The sequence below is a fragment of the Cherax quadricarinatus genome, chromosome 87 (assembly GCF_038502225.1).
Source record: "Cherax quadricarinatus isolate ZL_2023a chromosome 87, ASM3850222v1, whole genome shotgun sequence".
NCBI lineage: Eukaryota > Metazoa > Arthropoda > Malacostraca > Decapoda > Parastacidae > Cherax > Cherax quadricarinatus.
In genome coordinates, this window is record NC_091378.1 from 5,944,719 (window position 1) to 5,970,668 (window position 25,950).

The window sequence follows — 25,950 nt, forward strand, 5'->3', positions numbered from 1 at the left end:
AAGGCAAGAAGACTGGCGTTTTTATAGGCGTCAGTGGATGGGACGGGCAGCAGACGAGGGCAGTCACTGGTAGGCGGGATTCCCCAGTGGAAGTAGGTCCTTCCCAAAGAGATGGGTTAGTTGCAGCAGCCGTGAAGAAGGTCTTGTAGATGTCCTCCGAACCAAGATTCCATGATGTTGCAGTGTCTGACAAGTTGTGCAAGAAAGGTATAAAATACCGACAATATGAAAGTTAAGACACATGTGCAACATCTGGATATCTTTATTAGTAGACGTTTCGCCATCCAGTGGCTTTATCAATACAGATTCTAGGACATAATAGGAAGACAGTAGAACTATATACAAAAGATGAGGTAATCAGTCCCTCGGCCTTGGAGTTAGTGTTCACAGCATCGTGGTGGAGGAGAGTCTGGAGCAAAGGCAAGAAGACTGGCGTTTTTATAGGCGTCAGTGGATGGGACGGGCAGCAGACGAGGGCAGTCACTGGTAGGCGGGATTCCCCAGTGGAAGTAGGTCCTTCCCAAAGAGATGGGTTAGTTGCAGCAGCCGTGAAGAAGGTCTTGTAGATGTCCTCCGAACCAAGATTCCATGATGTTGCATGGGGAATCCCGCCTACCAGTGACTGCCCTCGTCTGCTGCCCGTCCCATCCACTGACGCCTATAAAAACGCCAGTCTTCTTGCCTTTGCTCCAGACTCTCCTCCACCACGATGCTGTGAACACTAACTCCAAGGCCGAGGGACTGATTACCTCATCTTTTGTATATAGTTCTACTGTCTTCCTATTATGTCCTAGAATCTGTATTGATAAAGCCACTGGATGGCGAAACGTCTACAATAAAGATATCCAGATGTTGCACATGTGTCTTAACTTTCATATTGTCGGTATTTTATACCTTTCTTGCACAACTTGTCAGACACTGCAACATCATGGAATCTTGGTTCGGAGGACATCTACAAGACCTTCTTCACGGCTGCTGCAACTAACCCATCTCTTTGGGAAGGACCTACTTCCACTGGGGAATCCCGCCTACCAGTGACTGCCCTCGTCTGCTGCCCGTCCCATCCACTGACGCCTATAAAAACGCCAGTCTTCTTGCCTTTGCTCCAGACTCTCCTCCACCACGATGCTGTGAACACTAACTCCAAGGCCGAGGGACTGATTACCTCATCTTTTGTATATAGTTCTACTGTCTTCCTATTATGTCCTAGAATCTGTATTGATAAAGCCACTGGATGGCGAAACGTCTACAATAAAGATATCCAGATGTTGCACATGTGTCTTAACTTTCATATTGTCGGTATTTTATACCTTTCTTGCACAACTTGTCAGACACTGCAACATCATGGAATCTTGGTTCGGAGGACATCTACAAGACCTTCTTCACGGCTGCTGCAACTAACCCATCTCTTTGGGAAGGACCTACTTCCACTGGGGAATCCCGCCTACCAGTGACTGCCCTCGTCTGCTGCCCGTCCCATCCACTGACGCCTATAAAAAACGCCAGTCTTCTTGCCTTTGCTCCAGACTCTCCTCCACCACGATGCTGTGAACACTAACTCCAAGGCCGAGGGACTGATTACCTCATCTTTTGTATATAGTTCTACTGTCTTCCTATTATGTCCTAGAATCTGTATTGATAAAGCCACTGGATGGCGAAACGTCCACAATAAAGATATCCAGATGTTGCACATGTGTCTTAACTTTCATATTGTCGGTATTTTATACCTTTCTTGCACAACTTGTCAGACACTGCAACATCATGGAATCTTGGTTCAGAGGACATCTACAAGACCTTCTTCACGGCTGCTGCAACTAACCCATCTCTTTGGGAAGGACCTACTTCCACTGGGGAATCCCGCCTACCAGTGACTGCCCTCGTCTGCTGCCCGTCCCATCCACTGACGCCTATAAAAACGCCAGTCTTCTTGCCTTTGCTCCAGACTCTCCTCCACCACGATGCTGTGAACACTAACTCCAAGGCCGAGGGACTGATTACCTCATCTTTTGTATATAGTTCTACTGTCTTCCTATTATGTCCTAGAATCTGTATTGATAAAGCCACTGGATGGCGAAACGTCTACAATAAAGATATCCAGATGTTGCACATGTGTCTTAACTTTCATATTGTCGGTATTTTATACCTTTCTTGCACAAGAGAGGATATCGAGAGCCACTTTCCCCTAAAGTGGCCACCAGTGGAGAAGAGAGGATATCGAGAGCCACTTTACCTTAAAGTGGCTCAAGTGGCGACTGTTTAGGGGTAATTCTTATTTGGTGAGAAATTCAATCCCACTGATCGATAAGCAATCCCGAGCAATTTTCACTAAATTACGGCGGACGTTTCAACTTCCCTTCAAGATGACATTCTTTTTTTTCCCCAAGAATTTCTGCCAAAGACGATTTGATTTTGAGAAAGATGGTCCTGAGCTCTTAATTTCTCAAAATTGTTCATTGTTCTGATACATTAACAATAACATTAATTCTAATTATTATTATTTCTACAAGTACATGATGCAACTTATACAGACCATAGCTGACATCAGTGACATACTATATAAAACCCCTGGTTATGTAGAGCAATTCGGGCAACTTAGGTTAACTCTGTCCCCAGGATGCGACCCACACCAGTCGACTAACATCCAGGTACCTACTTACTGCTAGGTGAACAGGACATTACTGTTTTTGTACAGGTGTCCTATATTATTATCATTATTATTGTTATTATTATTATTATTATTATTATTATTAACACACTGGGCGTCTCGCGCCCCGTGTGTGTTAATAACAGAGATCTGAGATATACTCAGACCTCAACACAATTGTCCTCAAATTTTTGTTAAGTTATACCGTGAATTAAGTAAAGATCCTGGACTTGACCTTACGAAACAGACAAAACAAATGTGATAGTAATTATATACAAGATAGATTACAGTGGAAAAATGAAGATGTTATTAGAAGACTGGGGAACTTAAGTGCCTCTTAAGCTCCACTCACAGTGGAGCTTCAAGAGGCACTAAGTGAGTAATTAACACAGCTCTACTCCCGTAACCGCTAAGAGGTAACTTACACGTACAAACAAAAATGTCATCTTACCTCGACCTGCGCCTTCATGATCAAGTGTAAACTCTTGGTTCTGAGACACTTCTTGAGTTCGTCTCCCAGGGGAGTATGTGAGCAGTTGAGTGCCTTGGCCAGCTGACGTGTGTACTTCATAGGCTCTCTGACCAGTGACCAGGGTGCCAGCGACGACCCACTCATTAGGATGGCGCGGTGGAAGAGACGTGGACCTGACGGTGAAGAAATGTGTCAGTCTGTGTTTGTGTTGTGTGTGTGTGTGTGAGAGAGAGAGAGAGAGAGAGAGAGAGAGAGAGAGAGAGAGAGAGAGAGAGAGAGAGAGAGATTGAAAAATCAATGTAACTGCTGGGTCTAAAGTAACATTATATACTGCATCATACATGAAAGACATATTTTGAGTGAGGGGTTGGATCTGAGTAGGACTTGTGCTCGAGTCAATAGGGTTATCAAAACTGATTCCTTTGGTAACACTGATAATGGGTTGGGCGAATATTTTTTACCGGGTTTGGGTTTGACATGGACCTGCCAAGTATGGGCCAGTAGGCCTGCTGCAGTGTTCCTCCTTTCTCCTGCTCTTACACTGTGTGGGACGAACCTCAAAATAAAGGAGCAACGGTGAACCGAACCAGGTGAACTAAATGAACAGGGAACATTGGTGTTCAAAGTTATATACACATTAACAAGTTATTGACAACGTGTCTCAGTCCACAGCAGGATTCGAACCTACACACACTGCATTAAAGTACGTAGTACCGGATCTGGCCGAGTGGAGAAGGTACTACGTATTTTATGTACTGTGTATTTACCTGGAGAGACTTCCGGGGGTCAGCGCCCCCGCGGCCCGGTCTGTGACCAGGCCTCAGGTTCGAATCCTGCTGTGGACAGAAATAATGCTTGTAAATAATTTCGCCTGTTTGCAAATTGTTAAACGTGTGAACAATGTTGAACCCTAAACACAAATGAGAGTATGTTACGATGGAAATAAATGGTATAAAATACCGACACAATGGAAATATAAACACATATGCAGTATAATGTGATCCTTTATTGACTACGTTTCGCCCACACAGTGGGCTTTTTCAAGTCACAAACAGAACTACCTGGGGTAGAAGGAAAGCGAGTATATATAGTCAGGTAGTTCTGTTTGTGACTTGAAAAAGCCCACTGTGTGGGCGAAACGTAGTCAATAAAGGATCACATTATACTACAAGATTGATGGACTGAACACATCGACTCCAGGTTGAGGGACTGATTACCTCATTCTCCTCCTCTCCTTACGCCTTCCTCTTTGTATTGGACTGATGAAGCCACTGTGTGGCGAAACGTTTCCTGAATAAAGATTTCCATATGCTGCATAAGTGTCTCAATCTTCAACTTGTCGGTTTTTCAAACCATTCATCACTACTGCATATGTGTTTATATTTCCCTCGAGAGTATGTTACGTTGAACTCTGTGTTGAACTTTAGTGAGAGACTAAGTTTCGCAAACGTTCGGAACTTAGTCTCGCATTTTTTTTAAGTTAGTGTAAGTTACGTAAGTGGCAACATTAATAACCATAATAATGGTAGAATTACCGTCAAAATGTTAGGTAAATGTACACAGATGCAACTGATGTGGCATTTTATTGCTGCAACGTTTCGCTCTTGATAACATGAATAGGGACTGATTACTTCAAACACCTTCTGACCTTCATTTCTCTGTATTGGACTGATGAAGCCACTGTGTGGCGAAACGTTTCCACAAGAAAGATACCCAAGTATCGTACACGAGTCAAAGTTACAAACTCGTCGATTCTCTGAATCATTTATCAACGTAACAGCCTTTGTTCACTTATGATAACGTAAATGTTGCTCTGGTCGCCTCTCACAATTAGTATTCGCATTCAGGGAGTTTCGTGTGAGGTGTCTGTGTAATCTAACTAATGTATACTCTGTTACGGCCACTTCAGAGACTTCTACAGTCGCCGCTTTCATAACTGGTTATGGCTGCGTGCAGCAGAGCTAGTTATATATTATAGCGAGGTGGATGAATGGTTCAGACAACCGACACGTTGATAAATTAGACACATGTGTAACTCTTGGGTATCTTTATTGAGGAAACGTTTCACCACACAGTGGCTTCATCAGTCTATACGAAGGAGAATCGTGAAGAACAGGAGGAGAATTAGGTAATCAGTCCCTACATATATTATAGTAAGTTTATTCAGGTATACACAGATACAGTTGAAACTAAGACACATGTGCAACATCTGGTTATCTTTATTGTAGACGTTTCGCCATCCAGTGGCTTTATCAATACAAATTCCAGGACATAATTTGAAGACATTAGAACTATATACAGAAGATGAGGTAATCAGTCCCTCAACCTTGGAGTTGGCGCCACTGGATGGCGAAACGTCTACACTAAAGATACCAAGATGTTGCACATGTGTCTTAACTTTCATCTTGTCGGTATTGTATACCATTCTTGTACAACAAATACAGTTACATAGATTATCATACATAGCAGCATATGTGTCAAGAACCCGGGATAATCCATAAAAGTCGGACACAACTGCAGTGTTGATGTCATTCTAGAGGCAAGAATCTGTGGAATGGGACTGATCTTGCCACAAGTAGGAAGGATGAGTATGCAAGTCTGATTAGTACGGGTATCTTTATTGTTGGTTTAGAAAGACACGTAAGCAAACACTATAACATATTTATTAGAAAACGTTTCGGTCCTGGGACCTTGATCACTTCTAACATACAGAGGTAGAAAGACATTATATATATAGGCGGAGAGTGAGATGTGACGCACGTGACCTGAGGAAAGTCATAAGAACATAAGAATGGAGGAACACTGTAGAAGGCCTACCATGCGAGGCAGGTCCTTATCAAAACAACCTCTGCCTATGATGAGGACCAGTAGACGATGAAATCATGTGACTCCTGTGTTGTTGGGTTGGTGCTGCTTAAGTATCATGTATGCCAATGTTTTTGAAATTTTGTAGTTTCCAGTGTTGCGTTCTATAGTGTCGGTGACGGTGATTAGTGAGGCTTCTAGGCACCGTCGGCATCTGAGGTCTGGTTCGGTGAGAACGAGTTGTGCCTAGTTCCAGTTCATCAAATGCCCCGTGGAGTCTCTGTGGAGGACACAGGCGTACCTTACATCGTCTCTGTTAGAGGCATTTCGATGCTCATTCAGGCGGACTGCAAGATCTCTGCCTGTCTCGCCTACACTACAGTGTTCCTCCATTCTTATGTTCTTATGACTTTCCTCAGGTCACGTGCGTCACATCTCACTCTCCGCCTATATATATAATGTCTTTCTACCTCTGTATGTTAGAAGTGATCAAGGTCCCAGGACCGAAACGTTTTCTAATAAATATGTTATAGTGTTTGCTTACGTGTCTTTCTAAACCAACTTGTCGGTATTTATTACCAAGGTTTATACCATCTTTATTTTGAAACGTTTCGCCTACACAGTAGACTTCTTCAGTCAGATACAGAGGCAGCAGGTGTAGTAGAGAAGTCAAGTACAATAATATTGATAAAACTATGGTGAAGGGTGTGAGAAATGTGTCTGGTCTCCCCACAAGACTGTAAAACTGGGATCCCAGTTTTACAGTCTTGCATCAGTGAGTTCCCTGAAGTCTTGACCTAACATTTGATATGCAAAGGTTATTTGTCTCGCGTCTCCACAGACGATTTACCACAGTGTTTACCACTTGTACTGATTTTACCAGATCATATAAACATCCTTCCCGACCCTTAAGGTCGATGTGATGGATTTAAAGCCTATCTACTACACGAGGGCCATAAGGCTTCATGTCACCTGTAGTGCAAGACAGGTGTAAAATACCGACAAGATGTAAGTTAAGACACTTGTGCAACATCTGGTTATCTTTATTGTAGACGTTTCGCCATCCAACTTGTCAGACGCTGCAACATCATGGAATCTTGGTTCAGAGGACATCTACATGACCTTCACGGCTGCTACAACTAACCCATCAATTTGGGAAGGACCTACTTCCACTGGTGAATCCCGCCTACCACTGACTATGCCCTCGTCTGCTACACGTCCCTACTCACTGACACCTATATAAGCGCCAGTCTCCTTGCCTCCTTGCATGATCCTGCTCCTAACCCTATTTACAAATAACCTTGGATTCTCCGAGAGGTACCTTCTATGACAGGTACCATTCTCTGATCCACGTTCGCCTTACCCTTTGGGTTAAGACATGGCTCAGTTCTACACTCCTCTCTAGCTCTAAACGTCGCATGTCCCTTATTCCCGCTCACCCCACCGGAGTCCCAACAGAAGAGCCTGAATTTCTCTTCTCAATATCTGTCCCACGATCGCCTCGCTGCTGGGTTAAGCCCTGGCTCTATTTCTACGACTAAGAACACTCCTCTCCAGCACTATTCTTCGTCTGTCCCGTGTTCCCCGCTCATCCCATTTGGGATCTTACCTGAACTTTCGTTCTTTCGTTCGCCTCTGCTTCAGAATCTCTACAACCACGGTGCTCTAAACACCACCTCCAAGGCTGAGGGACTGATTACCTCATCTTTTGTATATAGTTCTTCAGTTTTCTTATGTCCAAAGAATCTGTATAAAGCCACTGGATGGCGAAACGTCTACAATAAAGATACCCAGATGTTGCACATGTGTCTCAACTTTCATCTTCATGTCACCTGTACACCACCAGTCAATAATAATACCAAAAAAAGGGGGACTAAAGTAAGCTGTTAAAACATATACACAGTGATATACATCAGTGTATATACTCTTGCACAATTATACAGTTAGAATTAAATGGAATTATTTTCTGTTTTGCGAGCTTTATGATGATATATTGCCCGGGAGAATTTAAACAAAAAAAAAAAAAAAACAAAAAAATACAATATTATCAGGATTATATTCTATAATGTTATATAATGGAGTGTGGATGCTTTAAGCGGTATATGCGGGTTGGTGAGATTTATCAAAATTATGCGGTGTTGCGTGCGGTGTTGCGTGCAGTGTTGGGTGGAGTTTATTCATTACTGTGCTCAGAGATACCACCATGTATGAAGTCCTGGGCGAAGGACTTGTGAAAATTGTAATGTGTAGTAAATATTTATGTATGGAGTCCCCATAAACTAGGAGACAAGGGTTGTCTACACTTACGTTTCCGCATGATTTATCAGGTTCTGTTCCCGCATTATCTACCAGGTTGTGGCATGCAATTTATTCGGCATATGTCACACCCCCATATAGGCTGCCTCCCAACCAGCGAACCGGGTGCTAAGGGTTTAACGATCAATAGGGTACCCGTCGTTAAATCAGTACCTTGGTTCATTGACCAATCACAGGCAAGCCCGCTAAAGCAACGTGGTTCACTTGTGTTAAGCATTGGCAGACTTGCTTACCTACTGGTTGAGCACGGTGCACTCTATCTGGCTTCTGCTTTGCCATCTGTCACCGTGGTGTACACTTATTCTATCTGTACATACTTGTATATATACATCATTTGGCGAAGGCAAATATATTTAATAGTCTACTGCTGAGTTTGTTTGGTCTAATTCCCATTACAACCAGGTCTCGCAGGTCTGTGTTCGTAATACAGGTTCTGTTATGACCTGGGTCATCCACTACTACCTGACTCCATTACCACCTGGCTCCATTACCACCTGGCTCCATTACCACCTGGCTCCATTATCACCTGGCTCCATTATCACCTGGCTCCATTATCACCTGGCTCCATTATCACCTGGCTCCATTACTACCTGGCTCCATTACCACCTGGCTCCATTACCACCTGGCTCCATTACCACCTCCACTCTACAGAGAAGAATGGTGAAGATCGCAAGGAGTTTGAGGAAATCGGTAATTCAGCCTGGAGTCATGTAATCAGGGAGAAGGGTTGGATTCCAGAGGGACCTGCCTTCTTTCTTTCACTAGTGAATCCCGTCCTCTACAAGGTGTTGGAGATTATGCACCTCACCTTCGACATTATTTAAGATTCCATCATCATTCTTCAGCTTCATATCCTTCCAGACCATGAAGCTGAACTCTTCTCCAGGCTGAGGGACTGACCACCTCAAATACCGTTTCTCCAAGGTTAATGGACTGATTACATCATTTTCATTTCACTACTGAAGAAGCCTACTGTGAAGGCGATACGTTTCATCAATACAGATACTCAACTGCTGCACATATGTGCTGGAGCAAGAGTAGAAGTGTTCCAGAAAAAAACTGGACAAGTATCCTCAATAGGTGCCAGATCAACCACCCAGTGATGAGTATGTCTTCAAGCAGGCGCTGGACAGTCACATAAAGTTAGTATCTGACCAGCCGGGCTGTGGTTCGTACGTTGGATTACGTGTAACCAGCAGTAACAGCCTGGCTGATCGGGCCCTGTTATACCATGAGGCCTGGTCACAGACTAGGTGTTGACTCCCGGAACTCTCTCCAGGTATACTCCAAGTATGTGGGGCAGCGGGCCTCCAGCGGCAACAGCCTGACTGACCAGGCTAGCACCAGACAAGCCTGGCCAATGGCTGGGCTCCGAGAATAGTAAGACTCTGGAAACTCATCAAAGGTATGTATTAAATCTAACACTATAAAAGACGGTGCTGGATTTTAACAAGATTACTGACATCCCTTAGACAGTGTCTTGCTTACCAGGGCTAATGTTACACTTTGTCGAAGTTCACCTTTGAGGAGAAACACGTTACTACAAATGTTTCACAGACGTTTCGCTCTAACCATATAGAAACGTAGTTTAAAATGAAGATTTGTTAGGCACTAAGTTCCTGTCTACCTTGCTTGATGGGTCTATGGTGTTCTATGGTGTTCATGGTGATCCATGGGTCCATGGTGTTCCACGGTGATCCATGGTGATCCATGGTGTTCCATGGTGATCCATGGTGTTCCATAATGAACTCTGTTTCAATCTGCCTCGCCTGTTGTGCACTATTGTACCTGTACAACAGTTCCCTGTTGTTCCCAAGTGTTACAACTGTGTCTCACTGTTGTTCCCAAGTGGTACAACTGTGTCTCACTGTTGCTCCCAAGTGTTACATCTGTCTCTCACTGTTGTTCCCAAGTGTTACAACTGTGTCTCACTGTTGCTCCCAAGTGTTACAACTGTCTCACTGTTGTTCCCAAGTGTTACAACTGTCTCACTGTTGTTCCCAAGTGTTACAACTGTGTCTCACTGTTGCTCCCAAGTGTTACATCTGTCTCTCACTGTTGTTCCCAAGTGTTACATCTGTCTCACTGTTGTTCCCAAGTGTTACACCTGTGTCTCACTGTTGCTCCCAAGTGTTACATCTGTCTCTCACTGTTGTTCCCAAGTGGTACAACTGTGTCTCACTGTTGTTCCCAAGTGGTACAACTGTGTCTCACTGTTGCTCCCAAGTGTTACATCTGTCTCTCACTGTTGTTCCCAAGTGTTACATCTGTCTCACTGTTGTTCCCAAGTGTTACACCTGTGTCTCACTGTTGCTCCCAAGTGTTACATCTGTGTCTCACTGTTGTTCCCAAGTGTTACATCTGTCTCACTGTTGTTCCCAAGTGTTACATCTGTCTCACTGCTCTTCCCAAGTGTTACAACTGTGTCTCACTGTTGTTTCCAAGTGTTACATCTGTCTCACTGTTGTTCCCAAGTGTTACAACTGTGTCTCACTGTTGTTCCCAAGTGTTACAACTGTGTCTCACTGTTGTTTCCAAGTGTTACAACTGTGTCTCACTCTTGTTCCCAAGTGTTACAACTGTCTCACTGTTGTTCCCAAGTGTTACAACTGTGTCTCACTGTTGTTCCCAAGTGTTACATCTGTCTCACTGTTGCTCCCAAGTGTTACATCTGTGTCTCACTGTTGTTCCCAAGTGTTACATCTGTCTCACTGTTGTTCCCAAGTGTTACATCTGTCTCACTGCTCTTCCCAAGTGTTACAACTGTGTCTCACTGTTGTTTCCAAGTGTTACATCTGTCTCACTGTTGTTCCCAAGTGTTACAACTGTGTCTCACTGTTGTTCCCAAGTGTTACATCTGTCTCACTGTTGTTCCCAAGTGTTACAACTGTGTCTCACTGTTGTTCCCAAGTGTTACATCTGTCTCACTGTTGTTCCCAAGTGTTACAACTGTGTCTCACTGTTGTTCCCAAGTGTTACATCTGTCTCACTGTTGTTCCCAAGTGTTACAACTGTGTCACACTGTTGTTCCCAAGTGTTACATCTGTCTCACTGTTGTTCCCAAGTGTTACAACTGTGTCTCACTGTTGTTTCCAAGTGTTACAACTGTGTCTCACTGTTGTTCCCAAGTGTTACAACTGTGTCTCACTGTTGTTCCCAAGTGTTACATCTGTCTCACTGTTGTTCCCAAGTGTTACAACTGTGTCTCACTGTTGTTCCCAAGTGTTACATCTGTCTCACTGTTGTTCCCAAGTGTTACAACTGTGTCTCACTGTTGTTCCCAAGTGTTACAACTGTGTCTCACTGTTGTTTCCAAGTGTTACAACTGTGTCTCACTCTTGTTCCCAAGTGTTACAACTGTCTCACTCTTGTTCCCAAGTGTTACAACTGTCTCACTCTTGTTCCCAAGTGTTACAACTGTGTCTCACTGTTGTTCCCAAGTGTTACAACTGTGTCTCACTGTTGTTCCCAAGTGTTACAACTGTGTCTCACTGTTGTTCCCAAGTGTTACAACTGTGTCTCACTGTTGTTCCCAAGTGTTACAACTGTGTCTCACTGTTGTTCCCAAGTGTTACATCTGTCTCACTGTTGTTCCCAAGTGTTACATCTGTCTCACTGTTGTTCCCAAGTGTTACATCTGTCTCACTGTTGTTCCCAAGTGTTACATCTGTCTCACTGTTGTTCCCAAGTGTTACATCTGTCTCTCTGTTGTTCCCAAGTGTTACATCTGTCTCACTGTTGTTCCCAAGTATTACATCTGTCTCACTGTTGTTCCCACGTGTTACATCTGTCTCACTGTTGTTCCCAAGTGTTACAACTGTGTCTCACTGTTGTTCCCAAGTGTTACATCTGTCTCACTGTTGTTCCCAAGTGTTACATCTGTCTCACTGTTGTTCCCAAGTGTTACAACTGTCTCACTGTTGATCCCAAGTGTTACGTCTGTCTCACTGTTGTTCCCAAGTGTTACGTCTGTCTCCCTGTTGTTCCCAAGTGTTACATCTGTCTAACTGTTGTTCCCAAGTGTTACAACTGTCTCACTGTTGATCCCAAGTGTTACATCTGTCTCACTGTTGTTCCCAAGTGTTACATCTGTCTCACTGTTGTTCCAAAGTGTTACATCTGTCTCACTGTTGTTCCCAAGTGTTACAACTGTGTCTCACTGTTGTTCCCAAGTGTTACATCTGTCTCACTGTTGTTCCCAAGTGTTACATCTGTCTCACCGTTCCCAAGTGTTACATCTGTCTCACTGTTGTTCTCAAGTGTTACAACTGTCTCACTGTTGATCCCAAGTGTTACATCTGTCTGACTGTTGTTCCCAAGTGTTACATCTGTCTCACTGTTGTTCCCAAGTGTTACATCTGTCTGACTGTTGTTCCCAAGTGTTACATCTGTCTCACTGTTGTTCCCAAGTGTTACATCTGTCTCACTGTTGTTCCCAAGTGTTACATCTGTCTCACTGTTGTTCCCAAGTGTTACATCTGTCTCACTGTTGTTCCCAAGTGTTACATCTGTCTGACTGTTGTTCCCAAGTGTTACATCTGTCTGACTGTTGTTCCCACGTGTTACATCTGTCTCACTGTTGTTCCCAAGTGTTACATCTGTCTCACTGATGTTCCCAAGTGTTACATCTGTCTGACTGTTGTTCCCAAGTGTTACATCTGTCTCACTGTTGTTCCCAAGTGTTACATCTGTCTCACTGTTGTTCCCAAGTGTTACAACTGTGTCTCACTGTTGTTCCGAAGTGTTACATCTGTCTCACTGTTGTTCCCAAGTGTTACATCTGTCTCACTGTTGTTCCCAAGTGTTACAACTGTGTCTCACTGTTGTTCCCAAGTGTTACATCTGTCTCACTGTTGTTCCCAAGTGTTACAACAGTCTCACTGTTGATCCCAAGTGTTACATCTGTCTCACTGTTGATCCCAAGTGTTACATCTGCCTCACTGTTGTTCCCAAGTGTTACATCTGTCTCACTGTTGTTCCCAAGTGTTACAACAGTCTCACTGTTGATCCCAAGTGTTACATCTGTCTCACTGTTGTTCCCAAGTGTTACATCTGTCTCACTGTTGATCCCAAGTGTTACATCTGTCTCACTGTTGTTCCCAAGTGTTACATCTGTCTCACTGTTGTTCCCAAGTGTTACATCTGTCTCACTGTTGTTCCCAAGTGTTACATCTGTCTCACTGTTGTTCCCAAGTGTTACATCTGTCTCACTGTTGTTCCCACGTGTTACATCTGTCTCACTGTTGTTCCCAAGTGTTACATCTGTCTCACTGTTGTTCCCAAGTGTTACATCTGTCTCACTGTTGTTCCCAAGTGTTACATCTGTCTCACTGTTGTTCCCAAGTGTTACATCTGTCTCACTGTTGTTCCCAAGTGTTACAACTGTGTCTCACTGTTGTTCCCAAGTGTTACAACTGTGTCTCACTGTTGTTCCCAAGTGTTACAACTGTGTCTCACTGTTGTTCCCAAGTGTTACAACTGTGTCTCACTGTTGTTCCCAAGTGTTACAACTGTCTCACTCTTGTTCCCAAGTGTTACAACTGTCTCACTCTTGTTCCCAAGTGTTACATCTGTCTCACTGTTGTTCCCAAGTGTTACAACTGTGTCTCACTGTTGCTCCCAAGTGTTACATCTGTGTCTCACTGTTGTTCCCGTGTTACAACTGTGTCTCACTGTTGTTTCCAAGTGTTACATCTGTCTCACTGTTGTTTCCAAGTGTTACATCTGTCTCACTGTTGATCCCAAGTGTTACAACTGTGTCTCACTGTTGTTCCCAGGTGTTACAACTGTGTCTCACTGTTGTTCCAACTGTGTCTCACTGTTGTTTCCAAGTGTTACATCTGTCTCACTGTTGTTCCCAAGTGTTACATCTGTCTCACTGTTGTTCCCAAGTGCTACATCTGTCTCACTGTTGTTCCCAAGTGTTACATCTGTCTCACTGTTGATCCCAAGTGTTACAACTGTGTCTCACTGTTGTTCCCAGGTGTTACAACTGTGTCTCACTGTTGTTCCAACTGTGTCTCACTGTTGTTTCCAAGTGTTACATCTGTCTCACTGTTGTTCCCAAGTGTTACATCTGTCTCACTGTTGTTCCCAAGTGTTACATCTGTCTCACTGTTGTTCCCAAGTGTTACATCTGTCTCACTGTTGATCCCAAGTGTTACAACTGTGTCTCACTGTTCCCAGGTGTTACAACTGTGTCTCACTGTTGTTCCCAGGTGTTACATCTGTCTCACTGTTGTTCCCAAGTGTTACATCTGTCTCACTGTTGTTCCCAAGTGTTACATCTGTCTCACTGTTGTTCCCAAGTGTTACATCTGTCTCACTGTTGTTCCCAAGTGTTACATCTGTCTCACTGTTGTTCCCAAGTGTTACATCTGTCTCACTGTTGTTCCCAAGTGTTACATCTATCTCACTGTTGTTCCCAAGTGTTACATCTGTCTCACTGTTGTTCCCAAGTGTTACATCTGTCTCACTGTTGTTCCCAAGTGTTACATCTGTCTCACTGTTGTTCCCAAGTGTTACATCTGTCTCTCTGTTGTTCCCAAGTGTTACATCTGTCTCACTGTTGTTCCCAAGTGTTACATCTGTCTCACTGTTGTTCCCACGTGTTACATCTGTCTCACTGTTGTTCCCAAGTGTTACAACTGTGTCTCACTGTTGTTCCCAAGTGTTACATCTGTCTCACTGTTGTTCCCAAGTGTTACATCTGTCTCACTGTTGTTCCCAAGTGTTACAACTGTCTCACTGTTGATCCCAAGTGTTACGTCTGTCTCACTGTTGTTCCCAAGTGTTACGTCTGTCTCAATGTTGTTCCCAAGTGTTACATCTGTCTCACTGTTGTTCCCAAGTGTTACAACTGTCTCACTGTTGATCCCAAGTGTTACATCTGTCTCACTGTTGTTCCCAAGTGTTACATCTGTCTCACTGTTGTTCCCAAGTGTTACATCTGTCTCACTGTTGTTCCCAAGTGTTACAACTGTGTCTCACTGTTGTTCCCAAGTGTTACATCTGTCTCACTGTTGTTCCCAAGTGTTACATCTGTCTCACTGTTGTTCCCAAGTGTTACATCTGTCTCACTGTTGTTCTCAAGTGTTACAACTGTCTCACTGTTGATCCCAAGTGTTACATCTGTCTGACTGTTGTTCCCAAGTGTTACATCTGTCTCACTGTTGTTCCCAAGTGTTACATCTGTCTGACTGTTGTTCCCAAGTGTTACATCTGTCTCACTGTTGTTCCCAAGTGTTACATCTGTCTCACTGTTGTTCCCAAGTGTTACATCTGTCTCACTGTTGTTCCCAAGTGTTACATCTGTCTGACTGTTGTTCCCACGTGTTACATCTGTCTGACTGTTGTTCCCAAGTGTTACATCTGTCTCACTGTTGTTCCCAAGTGTTACATCTGTCTGACTGTTGTTCCCAAGTGTTACATCTGTCTCACTGTTGTTCCCAAGTGTTACATCTGTCTCACTGTTGTTCCCAAGTGTTACAACTGTGTCTCACTGTTGTTCCGAAGTGTTACATCTGTCTCACTGTTGTTCCCAAGTGTTACATCTGTCTCACTGTTGTTCCCAAGTGTTACAACTGTGTCTCACTGTTGTTCCCAAGTGTTACATCTGTCTCACTGTTGTTCCCAAGTGTTACAACAGTCTCACTGTTGATCCCAAGTGTTACATCTGTCTCACTGTTGATCCCAAGTGTTACATCTGTCTCACTGTTGTTCCCAAGTGTTACATCTGTCTCACTGTTGTTCCCAAGTGTTACATCTGTCTCACTGTTGTTCCCAAGTGTTACATCTGTCTCACTGTTGTTCCCAAGTGTTACATCTGTCTCACTGTTGTTCCCAAGTGTTACAACTGTGTCTCACTGTTGTTCCCAAGTGTTACATCTGTCTCACTGTTGTTCCCAAGTGTTACAACAGTCTCACTGTTGATCCCAAGTGTTACATCTGTCTCACTGTTGTTCCCAAGTGTTACATCTGTCTCACTGTTGATCCCAAGTGTTACATCTGTCTCACTGTTGTTCCCAAGTGTTACATCTGTCTCACTGTTGTTCCCAAGTGTTACATCTGTCTCACTGTTGTTCCCAAGTGTTACATCTGTCTCACTGTTGTTCCCACGTGTTACATTTGTCTCACTGTTGTTCCCAAGTGTTACATCTGTCTCACTGTTGTTCCCAAGTGTTACATCTGTCTCACTGTTGTTCCCAAGTGTTACATCTGTCTCACTGTTGTTCCCAAGTGTTACATCTGTCTCACTGTTGTTCCCAAGTGTTACAACTGTGTCTCACTGTTGTTTCCAAGTGTTACAACTGTGTCTCACTGTTGTTTCCAAGTGTTACAACTGTGTCTCACTCTTGTTCCCAAGTGTTACAACTGTGTCTCACTCTTGTTCCCAAGTGTTACAACTGTCTCACTCTTGTTCCCAAGTGTTACAACTGTCTCACTCTTGTTCCCAAGTGTTACATCTGTCTCACTGTTGTTCCCAAGTGTTACAACTGTGTCTCACTGTTGCTCCCAAGTGTTACATCTGTGTCTCACTGTTGTTCCCGTGTTACAACTGTGTCTCACTGTTGTTTCCAAGTGTTACATCTGTCTCACTGTTGTTTCCAAGTGTTACATCTGTCTCACTGTTGATCCCAAGTGTTACAACTGTGTCTCACTGTTGTTCCCAGGTGTTACAACTGTGTCTCACTGTTGTTCCAACTGTGTCTCACTGTTGTTTCCAAGTGTTACATCTGTCTCACTGTTGTTCCCAAGTGTTACATCTGTCTCACTGTTGTTCCCAAGTGTTACATCTGTCTCACTGTTGTTCCCAAGTGTTACATCTGTCTCACTGTTGTTCCCAAGTGTTACATCTGTCTCACTGTTGATCCCAAGTGTTACAACTGTGTCTCACTGTTGTTCCCAGGTGTTACAACTGTGTCTCACTGTTGTTCCCAGGTGTTACATCTGTCTCACTGTTGTTCCCAAGTGTTACATCTGTCTCACTGTTGTTCCCAAGTGTTACATCTGTCTCACTGTTGTTCCCAAGTGTTACATCTGTCTCACTGTTGTTCCCAAGTGTTACATCTGTCTCACTGTTGTTCCCAAGTGTTACATCTGTCTCACTGTTGTTCCCAAGTGTTACATCTGTCTCACTGTTGTTCCCAAGTGTTACATCTGTCTCACTGTTGTTCCCAAGTGTTACATCTGTCTCTCTGTTGTTCCCAAGTGTTACATCTGTCTCACTGTGGTTCCCAAGTGTTACATCTGTCTCACTGTTGTTCCCACGTGTTACATCTGTCTCACTGTTGTTCCCAAGTGTTACAACTGTGTCTCACTGTTGTTCCCAAGTGTTACATCTGTCTCACTGTTGTTCCCAAGTGTTACATCTGTCTCACTGTTGTTCCCAAGTGTTACATCTGTCTCACTGTTGTTCCCAAGTGTTACAACTGTCTCACTGTTGATCCCAAGTGTTACGTCTGTCTCACTGTTGTTCCCAAGTGTTACATCTGTCTCACTGTTGTTCCCAAGTGTTACAACTGTCTCACTGTTGATCCCAAGTGTTACATCTGTCTCACTGTTGTTCCCAAGTGTTACATCTGTCTCACTGTTGTTCCCAAGTGTTACATCTGTCTCACTGTTGTTCCCAAGTGTTACAACTGTGTCTCACTGTTGTTCCCAAGTGTTACATCTGTCTCACTGTTGTTCCCAAGTGTTACATCTGTCTCACTGTTTTCCCCAAGTGTTACATCTGTCTCACTGTTGTTCCCAAGTGTTACAACTGTCTCACTGTTGATCCCAAGTGTTACATCTGTCTGACTGTTGTTCCCAAGTGTTACATCTGTCTCACTGTTGTTCCCAAGTGTTACATCTGTCTGACTGTTGTTCCCAAGTGTTACATCTGTCTCACTGTTGTTCCCAAGTGTTACATCTGTCTCACTGTTGTTCCCAAGTGTTACATCTGTCTCACTGTTGTTCCCAAGTGTTACATCTGTCTCACTGTTGTTCCCAAGTGTTACATCTGTCTGACTGTTGTTCCCAAGTGTTACATCTGTCTGACTGTTGTTCCCACGTGTTACATCTGTCTGACTGTTGTTCCCAAGTGTTACATCTGTCTCACTGTTGTTCCCAAGTGTTACATCTGTCTGACTGTTGTTCCCAAGTGTTACATCTGTCTCACTGTTGTTCCCAAGTGTTACATCTGTCTCACTGTTGTTCCCAAGTGTTACATCTATCTCACTGTTGTTCCCAAGTGTTACAACTGTGTCTCACTGTTGTTCCCAAGTGTTACATCTATCTCACTGTTGTTCCCAAGTGTTACAACTGTGTCTCACTGTTGTTCCCAAGTGTTACATCTGTCTCACTGTTGTTCCCAAGTGTTACAACAGTCTCACTGTTGATCCCAAGTGTTACATCTGTCTCACTGTTGTTCCCAAGTGTTACATCTGTCTCACTGTTGATCCCAAGTGTTACATCTGTCTCACTGTTGTTCCCAAGTGTTACATCTGTCTCACTGTTGTTCCCAAGTGTTACATCTGTCTCACTGTTGTTCCCAAGTGTTACATCTGTCTCACTGTTGTTCCCAAGTGTTACATCTGTCTCACTGTTGTTCCCAAGTGTTACAACTGTGTCTCACTGTTGTTCCCAAGTGTTACATCTGTCTCACTGTTGTTCCCAAGTGTTACAACAGTCTCACTGTTGATCCCAAGTGTTACATCTGTCTCACTGTTGTTCCCAAGTGTTACATCTGTCTCACTGTTGATCCCAAGTGTTACATCTGTCTCACTGTTGTTCCCAAGTGTTACATCTGTCTCACTGTTGTTCCCAAGTGTTACATCTGTCTCACTGTTGTTCCCAAGTGTTACATCTGTCTCACTGTTGTTCCCACGTGTTACATCTGTCTCACTGTTGTTCCCAAGTGTTACATCTGTCTCACTGTTGTTCCCAAGTGTTACATCTGTCTCACTGTTGTTCCCAAGTGTTACATCTGTCTCACTGTTGTTCCCAAGTGTTACATCTGTCTCACTGTTGTTCCCAAGTGTTACATCTGTCTCACTGTTGTTCCCAAGTGTTACATCTGTCTCACTGTTGTTCCCAAGTGTTACAACTGTGTCTCACTGTTGTTCCCAAGTGTTACATCTGTCTCACTGTTGTTCCCAAGTGTTACATCTGTCTCACTGTTGTTCCCAAGTGTTACATCTGTCTCACTGTTGTTCCCAAGTGTTACATCTGTCTCACTGTTGTTCCCAAGTGTTACATCTGTCTCACTGTTGTTCCCAAGTGTTACAACTGTGTCTCACTGTTGTTCCCAAGTGTTACATCTGTCTCACTGTTGTTCCCAAGTGTTACATCTGTCTCACTGTTGTTCCCAAGTGTTACATCTGTCTCACTGTTGATCCCAAGTGTTACATCTGTCTGACTGTTGTTCCCAAGTGTTACATCTGTCTGACTGTTGTTCACAAGTGTTACATCTGTCTCACTGTTGTTCCCAAGTGTTACATCTGTCTCACTGTTGTTCCCAAGTGTTACATCTGTCTCACTGTTGTTCCCAAGTGTTACATCTGTCTCACTGTTGTTCCCAAGTGTTACATCTGTCTCACTGTTGTTCCCAAGTGTTACATCTGTCTCACTGTTGTTCCCAAGTGTTACATCTGTCTCACTGTTGTTCCCAAGTGTTACATCTGTCTCACTGTTGTTCCCAAGTGTTACATCTCTCTCACTGTTGTTCCCAAGTGTTACATCTGTCTCACTGTTGTTCCCAAGTGTTACATCTCTCTCACTGTTGTTCCCAAGTGTTACATCTGTCTCACTGTTGTTCCCAAGTGTTACATCTGTCTCACTGTTGTTCAAGTGTTACATCTGTCTCACTGTTGTTCAAGTGTTACATCTGTCTCACTGTTGTTCCCAAGTGTTACAACTGTGTCTCACTGTTGTTCCCAAGTGTTACATCTGTCTCACTCTTGTTCCCAAGTGTTACATCTGTCTCACTGTTGTTCAAGTGTTACATCTGTCTCACTGTTGTTCAAGTGTTACATCTGTCTCACTGTTGTTCAAGTGTTACATCTGTCTCACTGTTGTTCAAGTGTTACATCTGTCTCACTGTTGTTCAAGTGTTACATCTGTCTCACTGTTGTTCAAGTGTTACATCTGTCTCACTGTTGTTCAAGTGTTACATCTGTCTCACTGTTCTCTCTCATTATACTCATAACAAAAGTTCTCACAACTCTCCTTCCCAAACTTCTAACTTTTCTATCACTCTTAAAGATCTTTCTCACCCTCACATTAAACACTAATTTATTATATACTTTTTTAATGTTTTTTGTTTGTATTTTTTTTATTCCGGTTATAAAGTATCACGGATAATTGGTTCTCCAATTAACCGTATTTTTTTTATTTCAGTTATAGATTTTAGAGGATTTTTTTCCGGTTAATTCAACTACGTTTATTTTAATTACAGATGCAACTCAAGACAATGGGACTGATCCCCTGAAAACTACTACGTCAAGTTTGTGGGACTGACCCCCCCTCAAAACTACGTCAAGTTTGTGGGACTGATCCCCTCAAAACTACGTCAAGTTTGTGGGACTGATACCCTCAAAACTACTACGTCATGTTTGTGTGACTGATCCCCTCAAAACTACTACGTCAAGTTTGTGGGACTGACCCCCTCAAAACTACTACGTCAAGTTTGTGGGACTGACCCCCCTCAAAACTACGTCAAGTATGTGGGACTGATCCCCCTTAAAACTACGTCAAGTTTGTGGGACTGATCACCCTCAAAACTACGTCAAGTTTGTGGGACTGATCCCCTCAAAACTACTACGTCAAGTTTGTGGGACTGATCCCCTCAAAACTACTACGTCAGGTTTGTGGGACTGACCCCCCTCAAAACTACGTCACGTTTGTGGGACTGACCCCCCTCAAAACTACGTCAAGTTTGTGGGACTGACCCCCCTCAAAACTACTACGTCAAGTTTGTGGGACTGACCCCCTCAAAACTACGTCAAGTTTGTGGGACTGTTCCCCTCAAAACTACTACGCCAAGTTTGTGGGACTGATCCCCTCAAAACTACTACGTCAAGTTTGTGGGACTGACCTCCCTCAAAACTACTACGTCAAGTTTGTGGGACTGACCCCCCTCAAAACTACGTCAAGTTTGTGGGACTCATCCCCTCAAAACTACTACGTCAGGTTTGTGGAACTGACCCCCCTCAAAACTAAGTCAAGTTTGTGGGACTGACCCCCCTCAAAACTACTACGTCAAGTTTGTGGGACTGACCCCCCTCAAAACTACTACGTCAAGTTTGTGGGACTGATCCCCTCAAAACTACTACGTCAAGTTTGTGGGACTGATCCCCTCAAAACTACTACGTCAAGTTTGTGGGACTGATCCCCCTCAAAACTACTACGTCAAGTTTGTGGGACTGATCCCCTCAAAACTACTACGTCAAGTTTGTGGGACTGACCCCCCTCAAAACTACGTCAAGTTTGTGGGACTGATCCCCTCAAAACTACTACGTCAAGTTTGTGGGACTGACCCCCCTCAAAACTACGTCAAGTTTGTTTGACTGGTCCCCCTCAAAACTACTACGTCAAGTTTGTGGGACTGACCCCCTCAAAACTACTACGTCAAGTTTGTGGGACTGACCCCCTCAAAACTACTACGTCAAGTTTGTGGGACTGACCTCCTCAAAACTACTACGTCAAGTTTGTGGGACTGACCTCCTCAAAACTACTACGTCAAGTTTGTGGGACTGACCTCCTCAAAACTACTACGTCAAGTTTGTGGGACTGACCCCCTCAAAACTACTACGTCAGGTTTGTGGGACTGACCCCCTCAAAACTACTACGTCAAGTTTGTGGGACTGACCCCCTCAAAAATACCACATCAAGACTGAGGGACTGATCACATAATCTTAACTTCAACATTACGTCTCCCTCAATTTTAGTAACCTGTGAATTCGACTGAAGAATCCTAGTGTGTAGGTGAAAGGCTTCAGTAATACAGATATCAAAGTGTTGCACACGTCTTATTTATCAACTTGTCATTATTGTATCCCATTATTGCAGCGATAATTACCATGGATACCATGCAAGAAGCCTGGATAATCAATGGTGAGTCGGCTGTGAGCGGCTGTGGGCGGCGCACCAGCCTCAGTCTTGCAAATTTGTCGAGTATAATGTAATCGGAGTTCTCCATCGTGCCTTTCAACCAAAGCAAGGGCCATGCAATGTTGCATTCTCCTACCACGAGAGTGGGAGCTTCAAAGAGTAACTGTGCAGTCTCCTCAGCAGGGAAATGAACGGCAAAATTCACTGTATCAAGTTGAATCTTCTAACCCTTCCAGAGTAGTTGACTGCTTTCTTGGTTCCTGATTAAAGGAACTGAAGCTGTTCTCACATTCCTTATACCCATACGTAATTACACACACACACACACACAAATATATATATATATATATATTATATATATATATATATATATATATATATATATATATATATATATATATATAATATATATAGGTAGGGTGTAGGTAGTAGGTTGGTAGACAGCAACCACCCAGGGAAGTACTACCGTCCTGCCAGATGACTGTGAAACAAACCTGTAACTGTTTTGCATGATGGTAGGATTGCTGGCTTCTTTTTCTGTCTCATAAACACGCTAGATAACAGGGATATCTTGCTACTCCTACTTACACTTTGGTCACACTTCACAGACACGCACATGCATATATATATACATACATCTAGGTTTTTCTCCTTTTTCTAAATAGCTCTTGTTCCTCTTTATTTCTTCTATTGTCCATGGGGAAGTGGAAAAGAATCTTTCCTCCGTAAGCCATGCGTGTCGTATGAGGCGACTAAAATGCCGGGAGCAATGGGCTAGTAACCCCTTCTCCTGTAGACATTTACTAAAAAAGAGAAGAAGAAAAACTTTATAAAACTGGGATGCTTAAATGTGCGTGGATGTAGTGCGGATGACAAGAAACAGATGATTGCTGATGTTATGAATGAAGAGAAGTTGGATGTCCTGGCCCTAAGCGAAACAAAGCTGAAGGGGGTGGGGGAGTTTCGGTGGGGGGAAATAAATGGGATTAAATCTGGAGTATCTGAGAGAGTTAGAGCAAAGGAAGGGATAGCAGTAATGTTGAATGATCAGTTATGGAAGGAGAAAAGAGAATATGAATGTGTAAATGCAAGAATTATGTGGATTAAAGTAAAGGTTGGATGCGAGAAGTGGGTCATAATAAGCGTGTATGCACCTGGAGAAGAAAGGAATGCAGAGGAGAGAGAGATATTTTGGGAGATGTTAAGTGAATGTATAGGAGCCTTTGAACCAAGTGAGAGAGTAATTGTGGTAGGGGATCTGAATGCTAAATGAGGAGAAACTTTTAGAGAGGGTGTGGTAGGTAAGTTTGGGGTGCCAGGTGTAAATGATAATGGGAGCCCTTTGAACTTTGTATAGAAAGGGGTTTAGTTATAGGTAATACATATTTTAAGAAAAAGAGGATAAGTATACAAGACATGATGTAGGGCGAAACGACAGTAGTTTGTTGGATTATGTATTGGTAGATAAAAGACTGTTGAGTACACTTCAGGATGTACATGTTTATAGAGGGGCCACAGATATATCAGATCACTTTCTAGTTGTAGCTACACTGAGAGTAAAAGGTAGATGGGATACAAGGAGAATAGAAGCATCAGGGAAGAGAGAGGTGAAGGTTTATAAACTAAAAGAGGAGGCAGTTAGGGTAAGATATAAACAGCTATTGGAGGATAGATGGGCTAATGAGAGCATAGGCAATGGGGTCAAAGAGGTATGGGGTAGGTTTAAAAATGTAGTGTTAGAGTGTTCAGCAGAAGTTTGTGGTTACAGGAAAGTGGGTGCGGGAGGGAAGAGGAGCGATTGGTGGAATGATGATGTGAAGAGAGTAGTAAGGGACAAAAAGTTAGCATATGAAAAGTTTTTACAAAGTAGAAGTGATGCAAGGAGGGAAGAGTATATGGAGAAAAAGAGAGAGGTTAAGAGTGGTGAAGCAATGTAAAAAGAGCAAATGAGAGAGTGGGTGAGATGTTATCAACAAATTTTGTTGAAAATAAGAAAAAGTTTTGGAGTGAGATTAACAAGTTAAGAAAGCCTAGAGAACAAATGGATTTGTCAGTTAAAAATAGGAGAGGAGAGTTATTAAATGGAGAATTAGAGGTATTGGGAAGATGGAGGGAATATTTTGAGGAATTGTTAAATGTTGATGAAGATAGGGAAGCTGTGATTTCGTGTATAGGGCAAGGAGGAACAACATCTTGTAGGAGTGAGGAGGAGCCAGTTGTGAGTGTGGGGGAAGTTCGTGAGGCAGTAGGTAAAATGAAAGGGGGTAAGGCAGCCGGGATTGATGGGATAAAGATAGAAATGTTAAAAGCAGGTGGGGATATAGTTTTGGAGTGGTTGGTGCAATTATTTAATAAATGTATGGAAGAGGGTAAGGTACCTAGGGATTGGCAGAGAAGATGCATAGTTCCTTTGTATAAAGGCAAAGGGGATAAAAGAGTGCAAAAATTATAGAGGGATAAGTCTGTTGAGTATACCTGGCAAAGTGTATGGTAGAGTTATTATTGAAAGAATTAAGAGTAAGACGGAGAATAGGATAGCAGATGAACAAGGAGGCTTTAGGAAAGGTAGGGGGTGTGTGGACCAGGTGTTTACAGTGAAACATAAGTGAACAGTATTTAGATAAGGCTAAAGCGGTCTTTGTGGCATTTATGGATTTGGAAAAGGCGTATGACAGGGTGGATAGGGGGGCAATGTGGCAGATGTTGCAGGTGTATGGTGTAGGAGGTAGGTTACTGAAAGCAGTGAAGAGTTTTTACGAGGATAGTGAGGCTCAAGGTAGAGTATGTAGGAAAGAGGGAAATTATTTCCCAGTAAAAGTAGGCTTTAGACAAGGATGTGTGATGTCACCGTGGTTGTTTAATATATTTATAGATGGGGTTGTAAGAGAAGTAAATGCGAGGGTCTTGGCAAGAGGCGTGGAGTTAAAAGATAAGAATCACACAAAGTGGGAGTTTTCACAGTTGCTCTTTGCTGATGACACTGCGCTCTTGGGAGATTCTGAAGAGAAGTTGCAGAGATTGGTGGATGAATTTGGTAGGGTGTGCAAAAGAAGAAAATTGAAAGTGAATACAGGAAAGAGTAAGGTTATGAGGATAACAAAAAGATTAGGTGATGAAAGATTGGATATCAGATTGGAGGGAGAGAGTATGGAGGAGGTGAATGCATTCAGATATTTGGGAGTGGACATGTCAGCGGATGGGTCTATGAAAGATGAGGTGAATCATAGAATTGATGAGGGGAAAAGGGTGAGTGGTGCACTTAGGAGTCTGTGGAGACAAAGAACTTTGTCCTTGGAGGCAAAGAGGGAATGTATGAGAGTATAGTTTTACCAACGCTCTTATATGGGTGTGAAGCATGGGTGTTGAATGTTGCAGCGAGGAGAAGGCTGGAGGCAGTGGAGACGTCATGTCTGAGAGCAATGTGTGGTGTGAATATAATGCAGAGAACTCGTAGTTTGGAAGTTAAGAGGAGGTGCGGGATTACCAAAACTGTTGTCCAGAGGGCTGAGGAAGGGTTGTTGAGGTGGTTCGGACATGTGGAGAGAATGGAGCGAAACAGAATAACTTCAAGAGTGTATCAGTCTGTAGTGGAAGGAAGGCGGGGTAGGGGTCGGCTTAG

General features: G+C 43.3%; 1 protein-coding gene across 4 annotated transcripts in view; it reads right to left on the reverse strand.

The window, feature by feature from the left end:
• LOC128703825 (neuroligin-2) overlaps positions 1-25,950 on the reverse strand; it is a 446,601-nt gene that overhangs the window by 106,065 nt on the left and 314,586 nt on the right. For all 4 annotated transcript variants that reach the window (XR_011394466.1, XM_070103745.1, XM_070103747.1 and 1 more), the window contains exon 4: positions 3,096-3,289. Coding sequence is in view for 3 of the 4 variants with exons in the window: in XM_070103745.1 (XP_069959846.1) it covers positions 3,096-3,289 (194 nt within the window). In the remaining variant the exon portion in view is untranslated. The remainder of the gene's footprint in view (positions 1-3,095; positions 3,290-25,950) is intronic.